The sequence below is a fragment of the Maniola hyperantus genome, chromosome 14, assembly GCF_902806685.2.
Source record: "Maniola hyperantus chromosome 14, iAphHyp1.2, whole genome shotgun sequence".
Lineage (NCBI taxonomy): Eukaryota > Metazoa > Arthropoda > Insecta > Lepidoptera > Nymphalidae > Maniola > Maniola hyperantus.
This window is the reverse complement of record NC_048549.1, coordinates 4,222,868-4,248,615: the sequence shown is the minus strand read 5'-3', so window position 1 is coordinate 4,248,615 and position 25,748 is coordinate 4,222,868. Positions and strand designations below refer to the sequence as shown.

Sequence of the window (25,748 nt, the reverse complement as noted above, 5' to 3'; positions counted from 1 at the left end):
CTAGATGAATTAGGTACGTATGTAATTACTTATTACTTACCTACTTATAATAAACTAGCCGATCGACCGATGGAAGGCTAATTTATTTTTATTGAGCCGACCGTCGTTATCGCTCTTTATAATAAAATTAAACTTACCTATACTATCCAGGCTAACGTTATAATTGGGTAAGTATATTATAAAACTTAAAAGTATGTGTTTGTCTGTTATCTTTTCGTGGTTCAACTACTGAACTGATCTTGACGCCAGTATCTGGTACAGAGGTATAGTTAGTATAAACATTAGCATCATTCATCCAATTGAGTTGAAACTTTGCACAGTTGTTGTTGAGACTTGTGGGAGGGAAGGTTTCTGACATAGCACTAATAGATGACACACAAGTAACATTGTAAATCATGCCAGGCATCAGCAAGGTATTCTATACTTATATCATAAAGAGGTAAAGTTTGTAAGTTTGTTTGTTGGGGATAATCTCTGGAACTAGATACTGAACCGATTTGAACTCTTTCACTAGTAGAAAGCTACATTATCCCTGAGTGACATAGGCTTAATTAATTCAAACAAAATTAAAGATCCTTAAGAAAATTGTAATAAGCTACCCGTGCAAAGCAGGGGCAGGTCGCTGGTTTTAGATACATTGCATCAATTTACTCAAGAATTGATAAACAGGTTACCAAATACTGACTCAGTATATATTTTATACTCTTGTGTAGTTGTAAAGAAAATTCATGCAATAAGTAATATGATACAATATCCAATGATATGCATTCTACAATAATATTGTAGAAACAACTATGTGGCCCTAAAAAATAGTCGACAGTTTTTAGGCATTTATTTATTTATTTTATCATAGGTGTATAACATCGACACATTGCCATTTAACATACGGTTGTATTTTACAAATAAATTTTAGTATTTACAAAATCCATTTTCATTCTGATACATCTACTAGATTAAAGTATTTCATTTTATTAAGCTTGCTTATGAGCAATATTGAGGTATTACTCTATCATATTATATTAATATATCGTTAGGTACTATTTGTTTTGTACAACAACAACTCATTCAACCAGAACCGGATTAGAATTAAAGGTGACTTTCGAGTCATCGTCAACGACGCCGCGATAGAGAGGCGGATTAAATGTAGGGAACGTCATTTGAGCGTAGTGACACTAGCTCGCACATGTACCCGAGCACCGAGTAGCGCGGGTCAAGCATTTCAACCGCTTAGAATGTTTGCTTGATGCTTTAAGAGCCCTTTACTGACGCCACCGACTCTTAACTAAAAAGTCTACCTGGCTTTTATTACATTTAATCAGTTTGTCACACCTGCTTATTTCAGTAATTACTAATTCTATTGATTTGAAAAGAATGGTTTTAAATTTGCGGGGGGTCATTAGATCAAGTGATACTCAACCCATAACCACATGTAAAGGCTTCAGTTGCACATTCTGAAATAGATTTTTATTTATTTTTAAGCTTATTTTGTGGCTAACTATGAAAAATCAAACTCGAGACGTCAAAAAATACCGTTTCCCCCTTATTTCAAAAAGTTTGCAAATTGAAAAATGTGAAATAATAAATATAGATTTATGCTTGATGTAGGTAACCATAAATTCACAGTTTTCGGATTTTTTCCTTTACTTGTGCTATAAGACCTACCTACCTGTCAAATTTCATGATTTTTGGTCAACGGGTAGTACGGGAACGGGAAGTAGAGCAACGGACAGACAGACAGACAACAAAGTGACCCTATGAAAATTCCTTTTTCCTTTTGAGGTACGGAACCCTAAAAATGAATCGAAGTCTCTAATGTATGTATTATTAATATAGTTTTTTATAAATCAGCAATAATCCTTTCGAATCAATCCTAATCGACAGATTACTGATAAATTTATAGATATACTGACAGTCAGCTAGCACATATAATAATTATAAATTAGGTAGGTACAGCATAATATTATAAAGTTCTAAATAAGCAGGTGCACAATGATCGATAGTTAGTAGCTCTGAGACTAAACAATGGTTTCTTAATCCGACACTGCATTCAACATTAAGAAAATAATTACGTTATGGTGTTCAATGATCACTTTATATAACAAACAGAGTAGGTACAGTATTCAATAATGACAAAACCTATTCACACATCAGTACCCTTAATTGTTAATGCGAAAGTGTGTTTGTTTGTTGGTTTGTCCTTCAATCACGTCGCAACCGTGCAATGGATTGAAGAAAAAGAAAATTTTTTGCATGGGTATAGATAAAGACCTGGAGAGTGGCATAGGCTACTTTTTATTCCGGAAAATCAAAGAGTTCTCACGGGATTTTCAAAAATCCTAATTCCACGGGGACGAAGTCACGGGCATCAGCTAGTTGTATATAATATGTAACTTGTTATTTATAAATATACAAACAGACATGCTTAGTTTTGAACATGTTGTTATCGTACCGATCCTTTAAGTTAAAACCAAGATTAGATTTTCTAAGCCCTGTATAAAACGTTACCTACAATATTAATAAATAGAGAAAACGTGGACAGAGCAAGATATACACCAGTTATCAAATCATTGTTGTCTACGAACAAATAAAGAATAAACTATCAAACTTATCAATACCGTATATTTTTAAAGATCAGTCTAACATTCGTTACTTTACATTTTATACTTATTTTTCTTTTAAGGCTAAGGCCTGTCCTTATATTGTAATAAGGCCTTGTCTGATTCGTCCACTTAATTATTAAAGTGTCAAATTCAAATAGCTTAATAACTAAGAAAACCAACCTATAAAAAGTGCGTAAAATATCCCAAAAAATTACCTTTCATCCACGTTGGCAGCTCTTTTTCGTAATTAGCTTAAAATAAGATTATTATTTCGTCTTTTCGTAACTGGTTACTAGAACAGAAAATTTATCCGGGGCTTATAATTACTTAGTAACCGGCTACATATGTTTTTCAAATGGGCTACGCCAGAAAATTCACTTCTGGCTTTAGGGGCTAAGAAAAGTTAAGAATTAGGATAGATAAGACTGCTGGGAGTCAGAGTGACCAGAGTTCGTTCTGGGCTTAATATGCAATTTTTCAAAGATTGCTGTTGGCAAATTGTTGACTAAATCACGCTGATATCGACAGTATTGCTGGTATTGCCTTCGATGTATGCAATTTAGGGAACATATTTTGCAAAATGCCGTTGGCGAAATTCTGCTATTTGCCTGCGATATATAGGAAATGAACATCAAAATGTATGAATAGTTAAGTAGGCAGTTGGCTACAAAAAAAGACTGAATAAAAATCTTAATTTGTTAGTTGTAAATTACGAAAAATATAGGTATCAACGTGGATGAGCCGAAAAATTGTTACCTTAATAATATGTGTAAAACTTAATCCACGTTTCATTTTCCCGGATCAAATGCCGAGTTATGCATTCTATAATAGTCTAATTAGAGCTCTTTTCTAAAGAAATTTTAATAGGGAAGGGTATTAGGCTGCTGCAGATTTTGCTTTTAACTCCTATTTCATGCCTAATGTATTATGTAGAAAAAAATACTTAGGTAAAAATGATTCTCTTCGTGTCGAATCACACTAATTATATTAGTGCGATTAATTATATTTTAATCAGTTTTGTGGACTGAAAATACAGTAAAACTTGCGCGACAACGTTTTGTACTTGTAAAAAAACATTGAATACAAAATAGTTAGGTACTTAAAAGCACGAAAACGAGGTAGCAAATGAATTCAAAACCCCCAGGCTTAGCAATTCAGAAGTACACAAAACACTTAATGTGATTCAATTCATACACAACAATATAAATTCCTAATACAAATAACATCTAAGTTTATCTACACTTGCTAATTTCGAAAGTCTTAATTATTTGGTGTAAAGATCCGCCTTAACCTATTTAAATAATTAAACATTCAAGAATTTTATCAGAATAGTCTATAAGTCGCTGCAACAGCGCGGAAATTTTATCACACTCCTTTTCCAATAAAGTTATTCATACAAGCATTTAAATTAAAGAGATCATTTTGATTTAGAGATGACAAATTCTTAAAATATTAGTAATTAGATCTTTAATGTGCATGATAATTATTTTACTGTGAAGATCGTTGATAAAATTGTAGGTATTATATAATAGTTGTGATCTGAAAGAGTGTTTGAACATTAAATTATTAACCGTGCATTAAGGATGGTATAATTTAGCTAAAAATAAAAGCGTGTGTAATATAATAACTTAGTACAACGAAAGTTACAATAAAGACGCATTCGAGTCAAGGATCACATACATTACTTTTTTATTTATTTCAACGAATAAATAATATATTTTCTTGCGATACATCCTCGGTGTGGTACAAGACATGGTAGATAGAGTTTAGACAAAAAGCAGGATTGAATGACATTATCATTGCTTTTAATAAGTGATATATCGTTAACTCCTTGTGAACCATGTCTTACTACGAGGCGTATCAACAAAAAAATTAACCCCCAAAGAAAAGACTAACTAGGTGAAACGGATGTTCATCGGAAGTATTTGAGAGCAGAGACAAGGAGGAACTTTTCAATGAAGAGATCAGAGTCTAGCGCTGCAATGTGCGCCGCCCTTCCGACTAGTGCGCTGGCTGTGTGCGGAAGTGCATGCTGGACATCATATCGCACAACCGACACCGATGAGGCGCGCGCGGCTAACGGCGATACCATATTGTGTACCTGGTAAAATATTTATATTAAACACGATAGCCCTTTCAGCGAAAAACTATTTAGATGAGATATATAATTTGTTTTGAGAAGGAGCAGTGGTGTGACGATTGTTTCAAATTCATAAAACGCCTCGATTTCATAGGCATTTCTTAAAATTAAAATTTATTTAAATAGGAAACTGGATTAAATACCATTTCCCGGTAGGCTTGTCCTAATAAGGATGCGTCTTTAGCAGCAGCTTTGCAAAGCTCCAACCTCGCAGAATGCAACGGCACGTATCTATCTTGTCCAGAACCACATAGCAGGATATGTTTGAACTGGTGCAATTGACTCCGTTCACTGAGACAGTAGAGGAAGGACTGTCTTGGATCAGGTGTATCACGAAGAGACAGTTGTAATAGAGAGCCAGATTTTTTCCATTTTTGCATAAACCACATTCCTAAAAAAATTAATGTTGTCAGGAAAAACACACTATGAATGCGTTGTGCGAATATTTAGTACTAGATGATGCCCGCGACTTCGTCCGCGTGGATTTAGGTTTTTGAAATCCCGTGGGAACTCTTCAATTTTCCGGGATAAAAAGTAGCTTATGTCCTTCCCCGGGATATAAGCTAACTCTGTACCAAATTTCATCTAAATCGGTTGAACGGTTGCGCCATGAAAAGCTAGCAGACAGACAGACAGACACACTTTTGCATTTATAATATTAGTATGGATAGTCCAGTAAAAAAAGCCATTTTTTTGGTCAACCTCGCACTAAATTTCCGATCCAATTTTATTTTAGTTTTAGGTTAAGGGTCACTTACTGACCATCAAATCACAAAATGCTGACAGATCCAGGTATAGCTTCGATCGCAATCTTGAAGGAAAGTTTTTGGCCGATATCTCGAAACTATCCACTTTAGGGCAAAAATTATGTAAACCATTATTATAGAGAATAAAATTCGCATCTTTTGTTTCCTGTAAACTTTTTTGTAAAACTTACCGTTTACGATTTATGGCCGATTGAAGGAACCGGTTTTTCCAATATTTTAAAAGTTATCGGCCGTAATAGCAAAACTGGTTTATTCAATCGGCCATAAATCGTAAACGGTAAGTTTTACAAAAAAAATTACAGAAAACAAAAGATGCGAAATTTTATTTTCTACAATAATGGTCTACATAATGTTTGCCATAAAGCGGATAGTTTCCGAGATATCAGCCAAAAACTTTCCCTCAAGATTGCGATCGAAGCTCCACCTGGATCTGTCAGCATTTTGTGATTTTATGGTCAGTAAGTGACCCTTAACCTAAAAAAAATTAAAATTGGATCGGAAATTTAGTGCGAGGTTAAATGCTCTATTTACTGGCCTAGTAATTTCGATTAAGTTTAGGGGTAATTTCTTGAATCAAGACCAAGATTTAGAAGAATTAATTGAACTAACCTGCATTAACAAGACCACTTGAATTATACAGCGTTCCTAAATGTGGTCCACTCAACGACAGGAATGTATGTAGTTTCCCCAGAAATGGTTTCATTTGTGGTCTTGCCAGTGCTGACCTTATAATGATAGTACCCAAAGAATGTCCTACAAAACTAATTCTTGCTGGCTCGCTTGAATTTTGTATGTGCGTCACAATTTCTTGAATCAATCTAGAAATATAAAATTTTAGCAATCGTAAATATGTTTACGTAAGTTTAAAATATTATGTGATTACGGTCGATTTATGGTTCAACATTAGGATTTACAGTACCCGACAGCAAATATACAACGACCTATAGAAAGAGATATTGGCTTCGTAGAGCGCTATCCCTATGTGACGTTTTGTCGGTCTCAACTACAGAGACAACTCGCTCTATCAAGCCGCTATCTCTTTCTAAAAGTCGATGTACAATATTTCCTGCCAGGTACTGTATCATACTTTACCTATCAGTCATTGTGTCGAAAGCGGAGAATGTATCGCCTTGATTCCTTTCAGACATAAGGAAATCTAATCGAGCTCCAGGCAAGCCTAGTTCTAAATATGTTTTGACTAAGCGCAGGTCTGCCGCATTTCCATCTAAACCATGGACGCATATTATGAGATGAAGACCTAAAACATAATAACTCAATTTAAAAATGTAAATTTTTGTTAAGTTACTCTATCTCTTTCTGTATTAGTATTAATCACTAATATAGAAATACGTTACGGTTTACCTTCTGGGTTAAACATTCTGTATTCATCACTAATATGGAAATATGGTAAGGAGTTTTCCACTGGAGGAAAGTCTGAGTATATTGCTCCTGGATATTTTACGCTTTGCCTGAATTCTTCTCTACATTTCACGAACAGCCTTTCCGATTCAGCTAACCCAAATATACTGATGAGATTACTTTGTCGTTGTTCTAAAATACACAACGATTATATTGGTTATAATTTTGATTATTAAGTAAGTTATTATTTGAATAAACAAGCGAAATGGGTACATGCTAGGAAAAAGTAGACTAACAACCTACTTTTATTATTACCATTTTCACTTCTGCTCGCCAACTCTCCCGTGCTCTGGCTTTTATTAAGCGTGCTAGCTGAGGTTGTGGCAGCATTATTCATAGATTGATGAGGTCTTAGTTTTCGTCTCTCTAAAATTCCTGGTTGAAGACCAATTGCCAAGTGTTAGTTAGTTTTTTAAGCAAAAGCATGAGTTATTAAAAAAAATTAAATATAAGTTATTAAATTAGGATTACCTTCGCAAACATGATACAGTGGGTTATCCAGCTGTAACGTTGTAGGTTGTGTTGCTTTACGAGGAGTTTTTGATGGTGTTGACGATTTACTGCTACTCCGACTTACCATTGGAGATTTGGACGGTGGATCCTAAGGAGATTTTTTAAGTTCATTATTTATTTTTATAAGAATACGTATTTCTGAATTTTGTAGCCGTAACTTACCTTAAACTCATCAGGAGGTGGTGGTGCATCTCTGAATTGTTGAGGTGGTGGTAAATGTTCATAATCATTATCCCCACCATAATGGCTCAAGTCTACTTCGGATTTTGCTTTACCCTGGTATTTTTGAATAGCTGCAACCGGTCCAGCTGGGATTTTATGACTTTTACACGAGCGATCTACTGAAAGACTTCGTATTTCTGCAGCTATTAATTTTTCCGTATATTCTATTCGGTCTTTCAGCTTTGTTTTAATTATTGTATTAGATTTTCCAGAATCCGGCTGTGCTTTAGGCGGTATTTCTTTTCTTATATACGGGTGTAAGTTGTCACTGACTGTTTGTGATTTTTTAACTGTTGCTTCATTGGAACTTTTGTTTATAGAACTATAGGTTTTACCTTGAACAGCACTGAATGAATTGTGTCTTTGATTCACCTTACTAATATTTGGTTCAGAATACTGTTGAAAACAACTAGCTGTACATGTATCAGAATTACAACCTGTATCAATTCCGTTTGTATGCATCATTTTATTATATTCGCATTGACTGTCAGTGCAAATAGAGTCACTACATATTGTACATTCTTCACAAACTTCTTTATCACAGCATTCAATTTTTTCAGTTGAACTACTTTGAGTAGCTTTGACCGCTAATTTAAGTAGACGTTCTCGAAGTTGTTCACCATTGAGAACAGTTCTTTTAAACTCACTTATTTTTTCACCATCTTTTTTTCGTTTATCAATATTATCTTCAATTTTCTTGTTTGTAATTTTAGTAGAACTGGTGCCACTGGCGATAAGAAAGTCTTGGTTTAATTGGCAACTCCCATTATCAGGTGATGATGGTCCTGAGCTGCGACCACTTGAAACCCATCCACTTTGTTCACTTAAGCTTGAAGTTGAACTTTTGCTACGTCTGTCATCTTTACTTGAGAAATTTTCGGGTGGTAAAATTTTGAAGTCTTTATCATCTATGTCTAATGGTGGTGATTCAAAAGCTGGAGGTGGAGCTAAATTTGGTAAAGATTCCGAACCAAATGTATTATTTAAATTAGGTTCTTCAATTATTGAAGCAGCACTTCTACAATGTCTCAATTCAGATCCATGGTCAAGACTATATGGGACACTTGATGATGCCTCTAATCTTCTAAGTTCGAAAGGTATACTTTCATCACTAGAAGATGATGCAGCTTCTGACATAAGTTGAGTCATTTTTTCTGAAGGTTTGTGCTTAGATCGCCTTTCTGGCTTACCACTAGATCTTCCACTTTTAGGCGTTGTCCCACCAGATTTAGGAGTAGCCCTTCCGGATTTCGGAGTAGCTAAGCCTGATCTTGGAGTAATGCCTCCAGATTTTGGTGTCGCTTTACCTGATTTAGGAGTGCCTCTATCAGATTTCGGAGTACTACGATCAGATTTCGGTGTTTGTCGGTCAGATTTGCTATCTCTAGATTTAATAGAATGATGACTGCTTAGAGAATCCCGACTAGAATTCATTTTCATATTTTCTTTTGCACTTGCATTCAATTTAGAGTCTTTAGATCTACTTTTCTTATGTCTTATTGAAGGTATTGTAGAATGTGGAGTAGATGGGGGTGTTTTTGAGTAAGTTGATTTAGACGTCCCATCACTGCTTCTATCTAAAGTCATTACAAAACCACTATCATCACTACTTTTACTGGATTTCTTTTGGTAGTTCTGAATCAAGCTACCTGTATTAAAATCATAGCTCCAATCTCCTTTTTGGAGATAATAATTTAATTCGTGCCTCAATTGATTGCGTGCAGCTTCAATATCAATTTGCTGATTTCCAATACTCTGTTGAAATATATGTGTTGAGTTGGATCTATGAACGTGTTTATTAGAAACTAAGTTGCTTTGATCAGTCACTTGAGTTTTTCCACTAACCGGTGGATAAGAATTTCGAGGAGGCAACATAGGACGGGGTAAATTTACACTATAGCCTCTTTGGAATTCTAACGGATTACGAATAACATTATTCACTGGTATATTACCCTGATTACCGAAAGTGTAACCATAAATTTGGTTAGCGTTACCTTTAATTGTACCATCATACTTATAACCTACATTATGAAACACTTCATTGTTCATTCCATGAACATTCTGAATGTTTGAATTGCCGGGATTTTTATATTTTTCTCTAAACTCACTAATGTTTCTTCTGTAATCGTCGCCTTTAGATTCACAACGTGTTGTCGTATTAGTGGGATAAGCTGTTGTTGTGACGCTTCTTGGTAGTGTCGTGGGTTTCATTTGCTGTGGTGGCACGTAAGACTTTTGATAATTAACAGAAGTATTAGAACTATTTTTAACATTTTTTGATAATGTCTGTACATTAAGTGGCGTCATTTGTGACACTCGTAATTGATCTAAAGATTTGCTATGTCGAGCAGGTAGGGTACTAACTCCACTTATGATTTCATGTTTTTGGTTAAAAACCTCGTTGGGATCGGATTTATCTTTTCCTATGCGTGAAACGTTAACATTGCTTTTTGTAGCATTGATGTCCAAAAGAGTTGAAGCCGAATATCGAGACATTTGTTGCCCTTGTTGTATGGGACACGAGGAAAAGACGTTGTTTGGTGGTAGTTGAATTTCGCTTATTTGGTTATTTTGTACAATATATCTATTTCTCCCTGTTAATTCTAATTGCTTATTATGGGGTTTACTCATTTCCACAACGTTTTGTTTTACTAGTGTTCGTTTTGGCGACCCTCTAGAAGATTTCTGCGGCGCTAGTGTTAACGTCGCTTGTACTACGCTTGTGCTAGGTTTGATGGCACCGTATTCTGGTTCAAAGACGTCCATCGTAGTTTTAGGCAATGACAGAGTTACCCTAGATGCTTCGGAAGATGGTCTTCTTGAATCCATAATTGAACTTACACTACATGCACAGTCTTCCCTAACAGGTTCCGAACATAGGAACGGATCTGAAATAAATATTTTGTGTTATTTTTATACTGAAAATTGTGTGCATCTGAAATATCGAGAAACAAAAATTTTATGTTATTTCAAAAATTACTTTAAAATGTATCCGTGATAGCAATTAAAAGTTTACTCTAATTTTAAAGCAATACTTACCACTTCCAGACTTATTTGCGTTGGAATTTAAAAACGATCGCCTCCTTGCAAACTCAGCCGTGTCTTGATACCTAGTAATAAATTAATGAAGACACTATTGAAGTAATTATATTATTATAACCAGAAAAAAGGGCATACGAAAAAGGTAATATCGTACCTGTCTTCAAATATGATAGGCATGATATGGGGGTCGCCGTCAAGTGCGATGCAATGTACAGGAAGAGGCGGTAAAAGCGCTAGGTAGCGCGACCGTCGGACGGCCTCGCCTACGCTTTGATATGATTGGTAGTTGCTATCATAGCAACCCGCGAGCGAGTGCCGAGGATTATCAAGCACGAAGAAGCATTCCGAAAAACGCTTTACTCTGAAACATAGGAGAGAAAAAATCATTCAATTTCTATCGCTATTATTGTCGTAGGTACAGAAAGTGCTTTGAGAACAGACATCAAAGTTCAGAGGGCTGAATCACTTCTCTTTCTATTACTAGCTATTCTTTCATGCAAAAAATGGATCTAAGTACATATCTTTTCTACGATCTAGATACTTGCTCAACTACCTAATTTTTATCTCGCCTTTATTATCATATAGTTTTTATGAGTATAGTAAAAAGGATTTAATACCGTAAAGCATGATGTCGTGCTGCTAGCGCATGATGTACGTGCGGTCGGTCTGAGGTGTGGTGTAGAAAGGCACGCCACCTCAGCGTTACCTCCGCACATAGCCTTGCAATATCGTGCGCTGCTCCCATTGCCCATTCTTCTTCTTCGCCCGCTTCAGATTTCTATAAAAAATTAAATTTATCTAATTGTACTCGTGTTATTTTAACGTGAGGTTTTAGATAATTTGAAATGTTTACCTTGCCGATATCACTCAAGTCCTTTATCCGTTGCGCAACCTCGCCGACGATGGAGTTGGATGTAGATTCTTCTGGTGTTAATAACACTCCTGTAGAGCCACATATTGTCAACGCATTTTGCAAGCCTTCCAGTGACCCGAGAAGAATACCGCAAACCTCAGCATGCACTTGCCTGTAACACGATTTATGTTATTTGGGGTATTTATGGTATTTGGGGGATATGCTTACGAATTTTCTTTCGAAAACCTATTTTTAACATTTAATTTAATATTTTTTCCCGACTAACTGTTTACATTTATTCCACTTGACCCAAACAATATTCCGAAAGCATCTTTAACTTTTTTTTATCTTGAACTAAACAAAGTGAGTTCACAAGACGTGTTGAATAAAAACTCCAAGTGTCTATTTACAAACCTCATTTCACATTTTACTAAAGAAGAACTCCCGATTGAACTGCGTACATTAATATAAATAGAATAATACCTGGCATGCGCGATTTTGCTCGAATTCCCGCCGGCACACTTTCCAGCCGACCCGAACAGAATGTTCTCTAAGCTTCCTGAAGCGTTAAAGTTTGACCCCGCACTTTTCATCAATTTGCCCCACTGTTTACTAGAGCGGGGTGTGCTGCAAGTGAAACAATAGTTTGTTCTCATATTATAACAGGCTGTGTTGTTTGCAAAATTTTCGGACTTCCTCTGCAACAGTCTTTTGGAACTATATTAACATTTGCAACGAGAAAAATGGTACTATCAATTTTAAACTAAGTATTTATAATAATTAAAAGAGCTATAATAAATATAAAACATTCCACATCCCGTAAAATGGAGCTTATTATGTGATGAGCAAATGTCTAAGAAAACTAATGAGATGCTCTAAAGAAATAATTTAAAATATCAAGAAAATTGTATGAGTTCTTGAAGTAGGTACTCAGCTAAAAGAACGGCTATAGAAAATCTGATGATGGTTGAAACTTGAAATATAAAATTTAAATACTAATTTATTATTCGAACTTGCTAATAAAAAGTAGAAACTATAATTTGTCTGCTTATTAAAAAGAAGGGATTAAACTTTAAAAAGTGAATTTGAGTGTCGTATATCTGGGATCGAATTCGAGCTTCTATTCTATTTTCAGGACACTAAGTACTTACCAGCTTTGTACGTAATGCATAATGCTCTTCCTGAATAAAGACATGTAACAAAACAATTTCGTTTTATCTGAGAATGGTGTACGTCAAACCTTACAGAAATATGTGTCAAAAGAATACTTCAAGGCGGGAAGTTATTGTAGTAGAATCCACTTTGCATTGTACTTCGTTGCAATGTGAAACTCGTCGACAATGAATGAGAAGCTATTATGTAAGTTCAGGCTTTGCTTGCAATCGACACGCTTTGTAATTGCGATATACCTAACCTATGTATTAACATACCTACACTGAATAATAATGAGAGGGCTCTTTACCTGTGGTGTTCCAGGTAAGTATATATTTTACTCAAAGCGGGAGGGTCTCACATATTTTAGCAGGAACAAAATCCGATTGAATAAATGACCGTAATAATAATAATAATATGATACTGCAACATTTCTAGTTTCCAGATATTACGATGTCACAACCAAACTGCTATACATTCTGTAAACTACAGTTCCAGTTTCATTTGAAATATTAATTACAATTCCAGTTATACTAGACTAGAACCATACGTACCTACTCCATTTAGAATTCGGAAGTGATTACAATGCAATAAAAGGAAAGTTTCCTCTGAGAAGTACCTACTCAACTGAAATCTAGATGATAAATTAATAAGCTGAATTCTCCAATCGTTTCTTAGGCTTTAGGTGAGATTTATGAACGAATAATACGTAAAAATATAATTGATAGACGCTAAAGTTGAAAGATACAGTGAGCTGAGTAGGAAGTATTTAAAATTAAAAACCGGTCAAGTGCGAGTCGGACTCGCACACAAAGGGTCCCGCACCATTGTACAAAACATGACACTGTACTTTTTATGTTATTTTAATTTGTATGGCAGCCAATTTAAAAATTTTATTTTTTGTTTTTGAGAAAATTTCATGTTTCTACCTATTACGGTTCATAAGATACAGCCCGCTGATAGACCGACAGATGGACGGACTGCTGATGCTCAGTAATAGGGTCTCGTTGGCACCCTTTGGGCACGGAACTCTACAAAAATCGTAACACACACAATTAACATTAATCTGACACACATTAATTACCTGTTACCACATTAGTTATTTATGAAAAAATCTGATGTAACTTACTTGATATAAGGCTGGTGCAAAGCTACTAAGCTGGCGTGGATGGTAACGGAGACAGCGGATAGATGGAAGTAGTCGAACAGCACTGGTAGGTGGTAGTGGAGTCCTTGCGCCGGCTGAAAGTGCAGTTTTAGCACGCGACAGGAGACGGGCGTGAGAGTGCTCGATTGAGCCCCCTCACTGCACCATAGTTCAATGGCGAGGCTCCATTCTGCTCTCTCTAAGGAATCCTTAAGGTTACGGCTATCAACTGGAAAAAATGAAAGAAGATGTTGACTTCCCGCAGCTTAAGTGTGGGAGGGGGATGTTAAACATAGTTGAAGTTCAATAATTGGAACTGTCATGCGTATTATCGATAGCATTATTGACCTAAGTAAATTAAAAAAACATTCTTCATTTAAATAACTATTAACTACGTATTCATCTTCATCTTCTTCTTATTTTGCTTTGCTAACTACGTATTCACATTATATTTATACAATTTAACCGCTATCGGTGCAAATCATCGATTGGGTAAAATGGGAATTGTAAGTTTGCGAATAAGTCACATAAAGAAATACCTAGATGGCAAGGATCTCTTTGTGCTTAGAAATTAGGCCGTTTCAGCTATTAGGTCACTAACTTGGCAAACATCCAACGTCGCTGTAAGTCGTCCTGGTTTATCTTTCATTTCGGAAAATGCTTCCGAGCCACTAACTCGTTTTTCTAATGGTAGTCATTAGAGCCTTAAGCCACAAGCGTGTAAATGAGTTGAGATAATAGACTGTTGTTTTTACCAGACTGCGCCAAAGCCAAAAGGAAGGGTAGTAGTCTATGTTTATCTATGTAAGTGTGTATGTTTGTATTTATATATGTACCACCGTAGCGCCTAAACTACTGTGCCGATTTTGATGAATGAGGTGTCATTCGATTCGTTATTATTATGGTCCTGCTGACATGGATACATTTTATATGAACAAAATCAATATGGCACATGTTGTTAGTAGGTACATCCAAAAAACTGGGGGATTTCTGAATTTGTTTTGCTTCCGTATCGAGTGGGATGTCAAATTGAAGAGAAAAAAATTGAGTTAGTTCAGAAGTTAGTTGTACTACTAGCTACTTGTACATATGTCCATTTCAATGCATTCGAATCAATAACCATCATTAAAATATAATCACTAACCCAAAACTTATTATTCAATTAATTTTTAATGACACGTACCAATTTGCTGATTTATAATTATTATCATTATGACACTGCACTGATATTGTATACGTGTATACAATATTGCGATATTTACTTAACATCGCATAATTCCCATATTATTGGCTTCATTAGGTATTGAACTTCATACACACAGAACAAGGTCACGGTCAAGCCAGATTAAATATTTTCTTACCTAGCAAATGGGCTCTAAAATGCACTATGTCACGCAACGTGACCTCCTCGTTCCTGTACATAATTTGGAAGGCTCTAGAAGCAGCGATGCCCCCCATGAGGGAGGCGTTAGCAGCAGGCCTGCCCGTTCGCGCGGCGCCATTACCGCTTGACACCGTCGCCTCGATGTGAACCGGCACCTTGGGTGACACGCGCAAACCCACGCGCACTTGGTAAAGTCTGCGAAAAACAAAATTAATTCATTACAGGTACTTCAAAACAGTTTGTCGATGTACCTACATAGTAGGTCTACTATGTACCTAACTATGTATAAACTGTTTTGAAGTGAAATATGTAGACTTGGTCAAAAGGGGCAAATTCGCCGCGAATCATTTCGTGTATGTTGTGTCAAGGAGCGTACAGTGTGCAACGCGCGAATCTTTGGGGACATTGATATATTTAATATGTGCACTCGCTCACGTGCACATTTGAGGTTCGTGCGCTGGACGCAACCAAGGAATCTCTAGTATCTCGACTCGCGAGAGCCATGCGCTAGTCGAGAGTCTGGCGCCTACGACAAACGTTTACGCGCATATTTTAAATTCGCGCTATGCTTGTAGACGCGAAGTAGGTATTGGCACCCAGTATTTATCCAACGCACTTATGAATTCGCGCGAGACAATTTGACGACGACAAGTCGACTTACGTGACTTCGAAAGTCACCACTATAGACAGGGTAGGCCAAAATGACGATAGCGGGTTTTTACGATTTCCTAAATCTAGAGAGAGGATTTATTTGCAGTAGCGCTCAGGTTATATTAAATTACAAGCTGATTATGTTGCATAAAAAATATAGCTACTAAGTGTAACTCAGTAGGTACCAAACATGGTTACTCGCTGCACGCAGTAATCTAAAGCAAAAGAAGCTCTCAATAATATGCGCACCTAAAGTAAACGTTCACTCATTTTGCGTGTCTCAAGGCAATTCCACAAAAAAGAAACCACAAAAACACGAACACAATTCGTAGCAAACGTAGAATCCGTGATAGATACTGTACAATTTACTAAGTATAGTTTACGTGCGTTTTGACCCTTCTTGATAAATTGTGTTCCTGTTTATGTAAACATCGTATAACCCATGTTAATAAATAAGGGACCGGTTTCAACAATGTTCCCATCCTCGTCCATTCCAAATTGGGGAACGTAGAACGCTTCTTTATAGGTACATAAACCCTTCATATTAAATAATTGATATCTAATATCTATCGCTGCGTTGCTGAAATTACTGTAAGCTAGCTAAACATTGTATTCCCATGTGAATTAATCACACTCGAAATTTTCTTAGCCCCCACAGATTAGATGGGTTACTCTTGCAGCATCAGGTTATAGGGAGTAGTTGGTCCCTGAAGTACTAATAAGACCATCTCGAAAACTTTCTTTATCGAATAAAATAATGGACATAACAACAAGGAAGTAAATAGCCCACATACGTTAATAAACTATGAATGGTACGAGACAATTTTGGCAGCGATACAATCGTAGGTAAATGACTTCCGGGACACGTTACATACTATAGACAGATCGATGACATTTCGTTAGATATAAATAGTTTACTGTTGTGAATAGGAGTCAGACGATTGTTAGCAAATACTGCTGTAAGTAGATAACTATAACATAAAGATAAAACTTTATCTGGTATTACTCCAAGTTCCGACTCTTGCTGCAAAGCAAAACTTCATAGTGCAAGCAATACCTACTGCCTACCAGTGGCTGCCTGCCTGCCTGGCGTGGCGTGCACAGAATAAGTATATGTGTAGATATATGTGTCAACTGTCCTGTCGAAAGTACTCGTTGAATGAAATACTTGAAGAACTCATTTTGTACGGACTATAATTGAGCTATTTATACTAGCAGCAAACAGTGCTTTTTACGCCTTTATGACCTGCACGCCACTGCAGTGTCTACAAAGGTATCATCTCATCAGGTTCTTAGATATATTTTAAGGTTATTTTATCGTTTATTACTAAGTATGTATAAGTTCGTGACAGGTTGAGATGGGTATCGGGGTAAGAGGCGAGTGGACGCTCCCCGATTGTCATCTCGACCTGTCGCGTACTAAACACGATTCAGTGTCGGGAATGTGCGTACATTCGCATTGAATCAGCAGGTGTGGACTGAAAAATTGGCGCGTGTGCCATATTCCTAGTTAATTTATTTCTTGAAATTCAACTGAATATTTTAATATGATAGGAATAATATGCAACACGCCAACTGGGTCACGCGCAATTTTAATAATATAGTTTTTGTCACGTTTTTCAGTTCAAAAGATGATTTAAGTAGTAGGAATTCATATTCCCAGAAACTGATGTTACATTCAATTTCAGTTTTTATTATCCAATATCTGGATATTATGTGGGTGGACTTCAATCTCATTTCCAACTGACATGACGTCATTACTCATGTCCAACCTAGATATTTCAGACTCTGGTAGACTTACATAATATTTTGTACCTATAATATTATTATATTAGTATTATCGTGGCCACTTACCGCCACTTACGTGATTACCTACCTATTTTCGTGTTTAGTTTGTAGGAAAAGAAAGAGGAATGTTTATAAACGGAAACTTTTATTATCTGAATGAAGTCCTTAGCATCTAAAGTTTGTTCCTCTATATTTTATAATACACTAGCTTTTCCCGCGCGTAGATTCGTGTAGGTTTAGGGGGTTCAAAAAGAACAACGTACAAACTGAAGTTTGTAGGTCCAGTGCTTTGAGCTGTGTACAGTGTAGGTAAATTTATAGGTCAGTTTCCCCTTTTATACAGGTAGATATAATAATATAGATGTTTAAATAAGGTTGACTACCCCTTTGAATGCCGAAAACACCATTACAAATTATCACACACCAGGACAAAGGCAAATTGAATGACGTAATTTCACTAATTAGCCAATCTGGCGAGGTGGAGCAGGGTGTTTCCGCACAGTTTGCAGGGGCTATTAGCAAAATGTTCCCATTGATGGTGACTCACTTTGACCGTAGCGGGGGCCCGGAAACGGGGAATAGATTGCGCTTTATGAAATGTAGCTTTATAGGGCTATCGAGCGGAAGTTAGTTTTAGTTGTTATTCATTTTATTTTATATGCTAGATGATGCTCGCGACTTTATCCGCGTGGTTTCTTTCTTTACAGTCGTAAATCCTCATTGCTGATGGTCATGTCTCCTTTCTTTTAATCGCATAACGCCAGGAGTTCTCTTGGTATAATAATGCGGTGGGTTCCCAGATCCTTCCGCATACAACTCACTAAGAGAACGAGATTTCGATTCTTAGATTGTACAGTTTTTTTTTATTTTTTTTTTTTAAAAAAGAATATTAGCCATGTTAAATGACTAATATTCCCCTTTCCTCTCCAATTAAGCGTCAGGCTTGTGCTAGGAGTAGGTACGACAATAGTGCAACGGGCGGGGTTTGAACCATCGACCTTTCGGTTTTCAGTCCACTCCTATACCGGTTGAGCTATTGAGGCTCTACCGGTATAGGAGTTGTTATCAGATGTTAGTGATAATAACCGAAGCTCTCCAAGACACAGAGGAAACGAAAAGGCCAAATTTGGACCTCCAAAGTCGTATCAATATTGCTTAATAATCGCAAAACGCAATCGACTGATATGCATTGTCATAACTAGGCCATACGTTCCTCTGTGAATTGAGATGCCCGCGACTTCTCCAGGTGGGTTTAAGTTTTTGAAAATCTTGTAAGAACTCTTTGATTTCCCGGGACAAAAGTAGCGTCCCTGGGATACAAACTATCCCTGCACCAAATTTCTTTAAAACCGGTTAAACGGATGGGCCGTCAAAAGCTAGCTGACAGACAACACAATATATTATTTATAATATCACTAAAACCCACTTTGTGTATTGTGATGGTTTTAAAGTTACAAATAAAACGGACCGCTATAAGAGTCCAAGACGCAAAAAACTGTACCTAGTTAACGCTAGCCTATGTATTCGACGATTGGACGCGACGCTGAAAAACAATTTTGTGTGTCATATTATATTGTGTGGTGTCACCTAATAGATGAACTGCCTGAGGCTTCTACAAAATGTAAGGTCACACGTAAAGAAGGAAATGAGAAATAATTAAATCCGGCATCCGCAATGTTTGCAGCGGAGCAATTAAATGAGATTATGACTCAATTGACTTAACTGGCATAAAGACTTTACTCCTTTGGGTAACGGAAAATAGATTGCGCTAAGCAAATCAGCTTAGCTTTGTAGAACTGCTCAAACGGAGTAGAGAATTAGTTCTTTCTTTGGTTTCGTTGATTCGTTAATGGCTGACAGGTTTTATCCCTCATTTCTTCCGTAAATGAAAATGGGGAAAATGGTAATATGTATGTGCTAGTCTGGTACCTATACATACACCTTAGTGTATTATGTCTACACACACACCTTCACTAATCATTTAGTTTTTACTCCATTGATGTTGGAATCCCCCTTATTCTAGGTTTTACTCGATGTCGTATCGGAAATAAAATCGAATTGAGAATCTCTTCCTTTTTTGAAGTTGGTTAAAAAGAATAATAAGAAGCACAAAAATCGAGAATAGAGATAAACTTGTTTCTAGAATCTAGGCAGGAAAATTAATCCCTTCATATCTACAATGATGTAGCCAGGCAGCCCTATTTTACCGAGTAGCAATTTTGATTGCATCCTGTAACAAATAACAGAGCTAAAACTGTTTGCATTCAGAGGTTAATTAAGTAATACTGTGTCATGTAATCTACCGATACCTACTGTATTATTAGTTTTTTAGTTAGAATAAATAATTATGATCGATGAAAAAGTGAGGCAAGTTAAAGTCTTCAAATTACTTTTATTTTAAGTTATTTATACGCTGTGGAGGTTAAATCCACTTTGGATTTATTGGTTCAGAGATTCGTCAACACTTTTTCAGGTATCTAAATATTTCTAGATTAACTCTCTTTAAAGTTAATCTATGTCTATATAAAAGGAAAAGGTGACTGACTGACTGACTGATTTATCAACGCACAGCTTAAACTACTAGATACAGATAGCTGTTATGACGTAGATATCCGCTAAGAAAAGATTTTAGAAAATTCAACCACTAAAGGGGGTAAATATACTATAGGGGGTTGAAATTTGTCTAAACCACGCGGACAAAATTGCGGGAATAAGCTAGTACATATATCCAATCCAGCAACTTGCATGCGTCAACTGCTGGACATAGGCTTTTTCGGCTCTTTCGCCTGTATCGTCCTCCCGTTCTCCGGCACCTACTGGCTTTACTGCAGGTCGTTGCTCCGGTGGACTGGAGGTCGTCCTACACTGCGCTTACATGGTCTCCGTCTACCCTATCGGCCGTCAGCTTTGCGGCAGACCTGTTCACTGCTACTTCTTCTGAGTTATGGCGATTACTTTTGCTTTTCTACACCTCGTTTTGTTTTATCCATGAGAGATACTCAGCATAGCGTGCTAAGCGACTTTTGACTTGCGGACGAGAACAACTATCAGTGTTTTTTTTAAATTTTAATAGAGATAGCGAGCAAACGAGCAGGTGGGTCACCTGATGTTAAGTGATTACCGTCGCCCATGAACATTTGCAGCACCAGAGGAACCGCCGATGCGTGGCCGGCCTTTAGGAATTTGTTGGTCCGCCCCTTGAATAACTCCATGTTGTAATCTAAAGGGAACACCGCCGAAGGGAGTTGATTCCACAGTTTGCATGTGCGTGGAAAAAAGGATCTGGCACAACGGGTGGTCGAAGTGCTCCAGAAACCCAGGTAGTGAGGGTGGAATTGATTTTGCCCAGCCAAGCTTAATTCTTCTGTCAGCCTCCTTGTCGAGGCTATAAATAAGTACTAAAACTGTATAGTATTTTTTTATCCTGCACTTTTTATCCTCATGGCATAATAAATTAGTGCCCTCAGAGCTTGTCAACTAGTATCACCCCATCCGCCGCCGTCATGAATTATGTATAACGCAGGCAAATCTACTCAAATCATGGATGTTATCCAATTTTTGTGTTTTCGGTATGGTATACTACACAATATAATATTAAGTACTTTCAATACAAACAATTTTACCCTGGACTCTTTCTATTGTGAATTGCAAGAAGAAAATACTTACCCCCATAAGCTCTTACAAACTCTTCAACAGTCTTTAATTTTGATAAAAAATTATACAAGTAGGTACCTATACCAACGTTTCGTTTTTTTTTTCGGTAGAGTACGAATAGCAAAGGCGTCAAAGAGGTTGCCGAGTACATGGACAAGCTTGGTTTGTTGTTTTCGCACTACCTATTATAAATGTGAAAGTGTGTTTGTTGGTTTGTCCTTCAATCACGCTATAATGAAGCAACGTATCGACGTGATATTTTTGCATGACTATAGTTAAAGACCAGGAGAGTGATATATGCTACTTTATATTCCAGATAATTGAAGTGTTCCCACGGCACTTAGGTACAAAAATCCTGAATCCACGCAGATGGGAGTCGCGAGCGTCATCAAGTAGGAAGATAAGGAGACATATAACCGGATTTCTTAAGCCACCGGCTGCTTTATCTTATGCCCTAAATATCGCCCAGATATCGGCTTAAGTCTTTTCAAAACTGTAGCCTAGATAGAGCAAAACTCGCTTGTCAAGACGTAGAGTAGAGGACCATTATTTAGTAAGCAGAGATTTAGTTATTATATGTCCGAAGATGAAAGTCTTTAACCAGTTTATCCTTCCTACCCTCCGCGTGGCGTTCATCTGAAATCATCAAGCTTCACCCACAGATACAGTAAGTCTGCGAGCTATGGTAAGGGTTATGTTAGGAGTTTCCCTGAGGCATTAGTTCCTAAAAGAGGAGATCCACAGAAGAATCAAAGTAACTGACATAGCCAAACCATGCATGCTGAAGTGGCAGTGGACAGGCCATACCTGTCGCAGGGGCGATGGTCGTTGGAGCTGAAAAGTTGTAGAGTGGAGACTGTTTACAAGTAAGCATAGATGTGTGACGCCCTCTAGCATGATGGACCGACGATATAAATAGGGTGGTAGGAAGTGGCTGGATGACGAAGGCTGAGAATCGGGTACCGGTCATTAGGGAAGGTCTATTATATCCAAGAGTGGTCATCCACAAGGTGACAATGATGATAATGAGATAGTTCTAGTACTATCATTAGACAAATCAATGAGTGCCATGAACCGTTTCCTACGCTTGAGGATCAACAATTGCGAAATGCTTGGCGTTGCTGGATTATTACAATTATTTTTATTCCCAAGGTTCAAGAAATTTTCACTAGCAAGATACCGATGCCAATAAATCTCAAGTGTAAATCCTTCGAAAAACCCTCCTCTGGTTTAAATCAGAGTAATCCCAATATTTACCTGGTCCAGTAAAAGAAAGATGGAAATCTGTAGGTCGCTATAAGTATATATATCATGAAACTTTGCCAGTGCATTGCACTTTATGGTACTTAGTTGATTTAATGTTCCTATTCTAGTTGCTTTATTATGTAACATCTAACGAGGTTACCACGGATTATCCGTCATCGACCGAATCGTATATAAAATACCATTTACTTTCGTCTAGCTAGGACATAAGGTAAGTACCTACCTCGGTATATTATTTTACTACTTAATTTTCCTTCTGCTTAAACATAAGTAGGGCATTTTGATTCTGCTGCTATGGAATTCATATAATAATCTCGTAGATGTTTTATCTCTAGGTAGAAAGGTACATGTTTACTTTACTGAGTTCTGTTATAAAATTAATATAAAAACGGTAATAGTACGTAGCTGCTACGTTTCAGTCACTAGTTATTGTTAATCTTAAGTTATTTATTGATTGTTATTTGAAGTCATATATTAATTATTATCTACTCTGGAGTTGTGAATAATTAAAGAAAGGAAGCACATTCTTAAAAAAAACAAAAAAATCTTTTAACGATAGTTAAAACCATAGATTATCTACTATATACTAGAGATAGATGTGCGACTCTAGATTTCTTTTTCAAAGTTACGCGTGTGCTCACATCTAGAGGGCACTAAAAGCGCGCTAGGCGTGCGAGAGCGCGAAAATTTAAATGCTATTTAAATGTACTTTACTAGAATATTTTATATTTTTGAACATGTTTTAAAAAAACATCAATAATTCCTTTAACGTTTGTTTAAAACATGTTTAAAAATATATATTAGAAGACTGACTCTTTAAGATACTAAATTATAAAACATTATAGAAATAAAAAGGTTTTAAGGTTTTGTAAAATATTTTATTTTCATAAATTCGTAACTAGGTACATAAAATACATACCCAAATTCAAGACCCACGAGATTGTGAAATAGGTAACGCTCAAATCCGAAATTTTTGGTTATTTACTTTTCATAACTTTCATATTACTACCACAACTGGTGTATTTCAACGATCTTCAAACTGGTGATTGCAAATTTGATAATTCGTAACTATATATTATTTCAATTATCAGTCTTGCTTTCTAAATGTTGTCCTACTATCTCTTTTCATTGTTTAAATGGTTTCAAAGAGAGGAGTAGCCAGGTTTTGGAAAGCCATGCAAACATCTGAAAAAGTAATAACATAAAATATGCATTAGTCTATACTTACTTATTGTACTTAATTAGTTGATAGCTGATACCTATAATATAAAAATAACTTAGTCAATAAAGTTCAAAACAAATGTTGTAAGTACACTTAATTACAAAACAAAAAAATTACAGAATTAGTAGTTAATAATCCATAGCAATATGATAAATGCAAAAGTGTGTCAACCTGTCTGTATGCTAGCTTTTTACAGTAAATTTTATGTGTAACCGTTTATGATGAAAGTTAGTACAGAGATAACTTGCATCCAGGTAAGGACATAGGCTTCTTTTGTCACGGAAAACTCAAACAGTTCCCATGGGATTCCCAAAAACCCTAAATCCACGTAGACAAAGTGGTGGTCATCATCTGTTTGGTACAGAGATAGCTTGCATCAGACGGTTGTAACTTGTAGGCCACATTTATCCCGGAAAATTGGACTTCTCACGGGATTTCTAAAATCGTTTTTTCGAGCGGACGAAATCGCAGGAACTATATACCTAGTATCATGATAAAATACCTAATGTGCTAATGGTGCCTTAATGGTGAATAGAGTTTGACTCATTGAAGTAATTTTGAGTTAGATTACGAGTAAGCTGATTTTATACTTACCGAATTAGTCACATCCAGACACACATCGAGATCTCCGTGGCATTTTTCTGCACAAATATATTCACAGAAAAATCATTTCACAAAGCAAAAACAAGTCCGTAATCCGTAGCCGTGGTCAATCGTTCAGGCATGAATCGAGTCACTAAATCAATCCTTAGAATATAGTTATCGAGGTGGTGAAAGGAAATACAGACTACAGAGTCCTGTTATTAAAGCAGGGTCAGATAAATTTAACAGAAATATAAATATTTACTACAGCACACGAAAATATGAAAACTTGGTTATAATTTATTAATGTCATTAAAATTACACCAATGTGCCCGCCATCTATTGACGTCTTTTGTAAACTGTTCTCTATTTGTTTAGCCGTGCTCGCGCTTAGATGGCACCACAAGCGATTTTCAATTTGCGATTTTTTAATGTTCTAGAGTTGCACCCCTATGGTTAAAACCTTATGAAAGGATCTTTCCAAATTCCAAAAAAATAACATTCATGCGCAAAAAAAAGGTAAGTATTGACGTTTCTGTTAGGAAAACAAGTTGTGTAGAGTTAATTCAATTGATTAATCAATTAATTAGTCTTACTTGGAACTACCTGTGCCCACGACTACCTAGCTAAAAATTATTATTTAGCGAAGCGGCGTCTAACATACCTATACGGGTCTAAAAATAGCCCTAGCTGAAACATCGTGTTTCTAATATTTAGAGAATGTTATCAGTTCTTATCGTCGATATAAAACGAGTTTATTTTAATTAGGTAGTTACACCTAATGATAGGTAGAGTTCAGTAACAGCTGTTTATGGTCTCAAAATGTTATCAGCTGCTTACCCTCTCTGAAAGAGATCGACATTGTAGAACTTGTAGAGTTCCACGGAGAACTCGAAGGTGGCCTGCAGGTCGCTCATGGTTCGAGAGTGGAGGCGCGGGCGCGGGCGGCGCGGCGCGCCATGCCGCGGCCGCTAGCAGCCCGACCGACGCACCGGCCGGAGCCCCGCGGGCCTCGCGGCGCCCATCACCCCTCACCGCATCGGCCTCCGAGCACTCCACACGAGACCACACCCCGCAAACACTCGCGGCCCGGGCGCGGTCTGAATATCGCCCAGGAAATACGGCAGCTGCGGCGAGCGTGCGACCCACAGTGCGGGAAACGTGAATTCATTTTTTGGTGGCGCCCAGAGCGCATGCGCCTCGGTCGCGCCGTCGCGCGTCTCTCCGCGGCGAGCTGTCCCGCCGCCTGCAGTAGTGCCCGCCTGTCTAACTAGACAGGTGCGCTCGCAATAAACGATAATCCGCACTCGAAAATGCCATAAGTAGGCCTCCCATACGACCGCCCCTCA

The 25,748-nt window shown here is 37.0% G+C and overlaps 1 protein-coding gene across 4 annotated transcripts; it reads right to left on the bottom strand.

Moving 5' to 3' along the window:
* Positions 1 to 822: 822 nt before the first annotated feature.
* LOC117988113 (protein FAM135A) lies at positions 823 to 25,538 on the bottom strand. Of its 4 annotated transcripts, none has more exons than XM_034975215.2 (17): positions 25,240 to 25,538; positions 15,217 to 15,434; positions 13,838 to 14,084; positions 12,708 to 12,737; positions 12,040 to 12,183; positions 11,557 to 11,728; positions 11,321 to 11,481; positions 10,858 to 11,064; positions 10,701 to 10,771; positions 7,602 to 10,549; positions 7,398 to 7,527; positions 7,170 to 7,301; positions 6,870 to 7,058; positions 6,600 to 6,765; positions 6,117 to 6,325; positions 4,884 to 5,131; positions 823 to 4,701 (listed from the first exon to the last, which is right to left on the bottom strand). In XM_034975215.2, exons 1-17 carry the CDS (start codon positions 25,314 to 25,316, stop codon positions 4,513 to 4,515), a joined length of 5,538 nt encoding a protein of 1,845 aa, XP_034831106.1. In that variant the 5' UTR covers positions 25,317 to 25,538; the 3' UTR covers positions 823 to 4,512. The 4 variants fall into 4 exon arrangements, with proteins under 4 accessions (XP_034831106.1, XP_034831108.1, XP_034831110.1 ...); XM_034975217.2 differs by having other exon boundaries at positions 7,182 to 7,301; XM_034975219.2 differs by lacking the exon at positions 7,170 to 7,301.
* Positions 25,539 to 25,748: the final 210 nt, after the last annotated feature.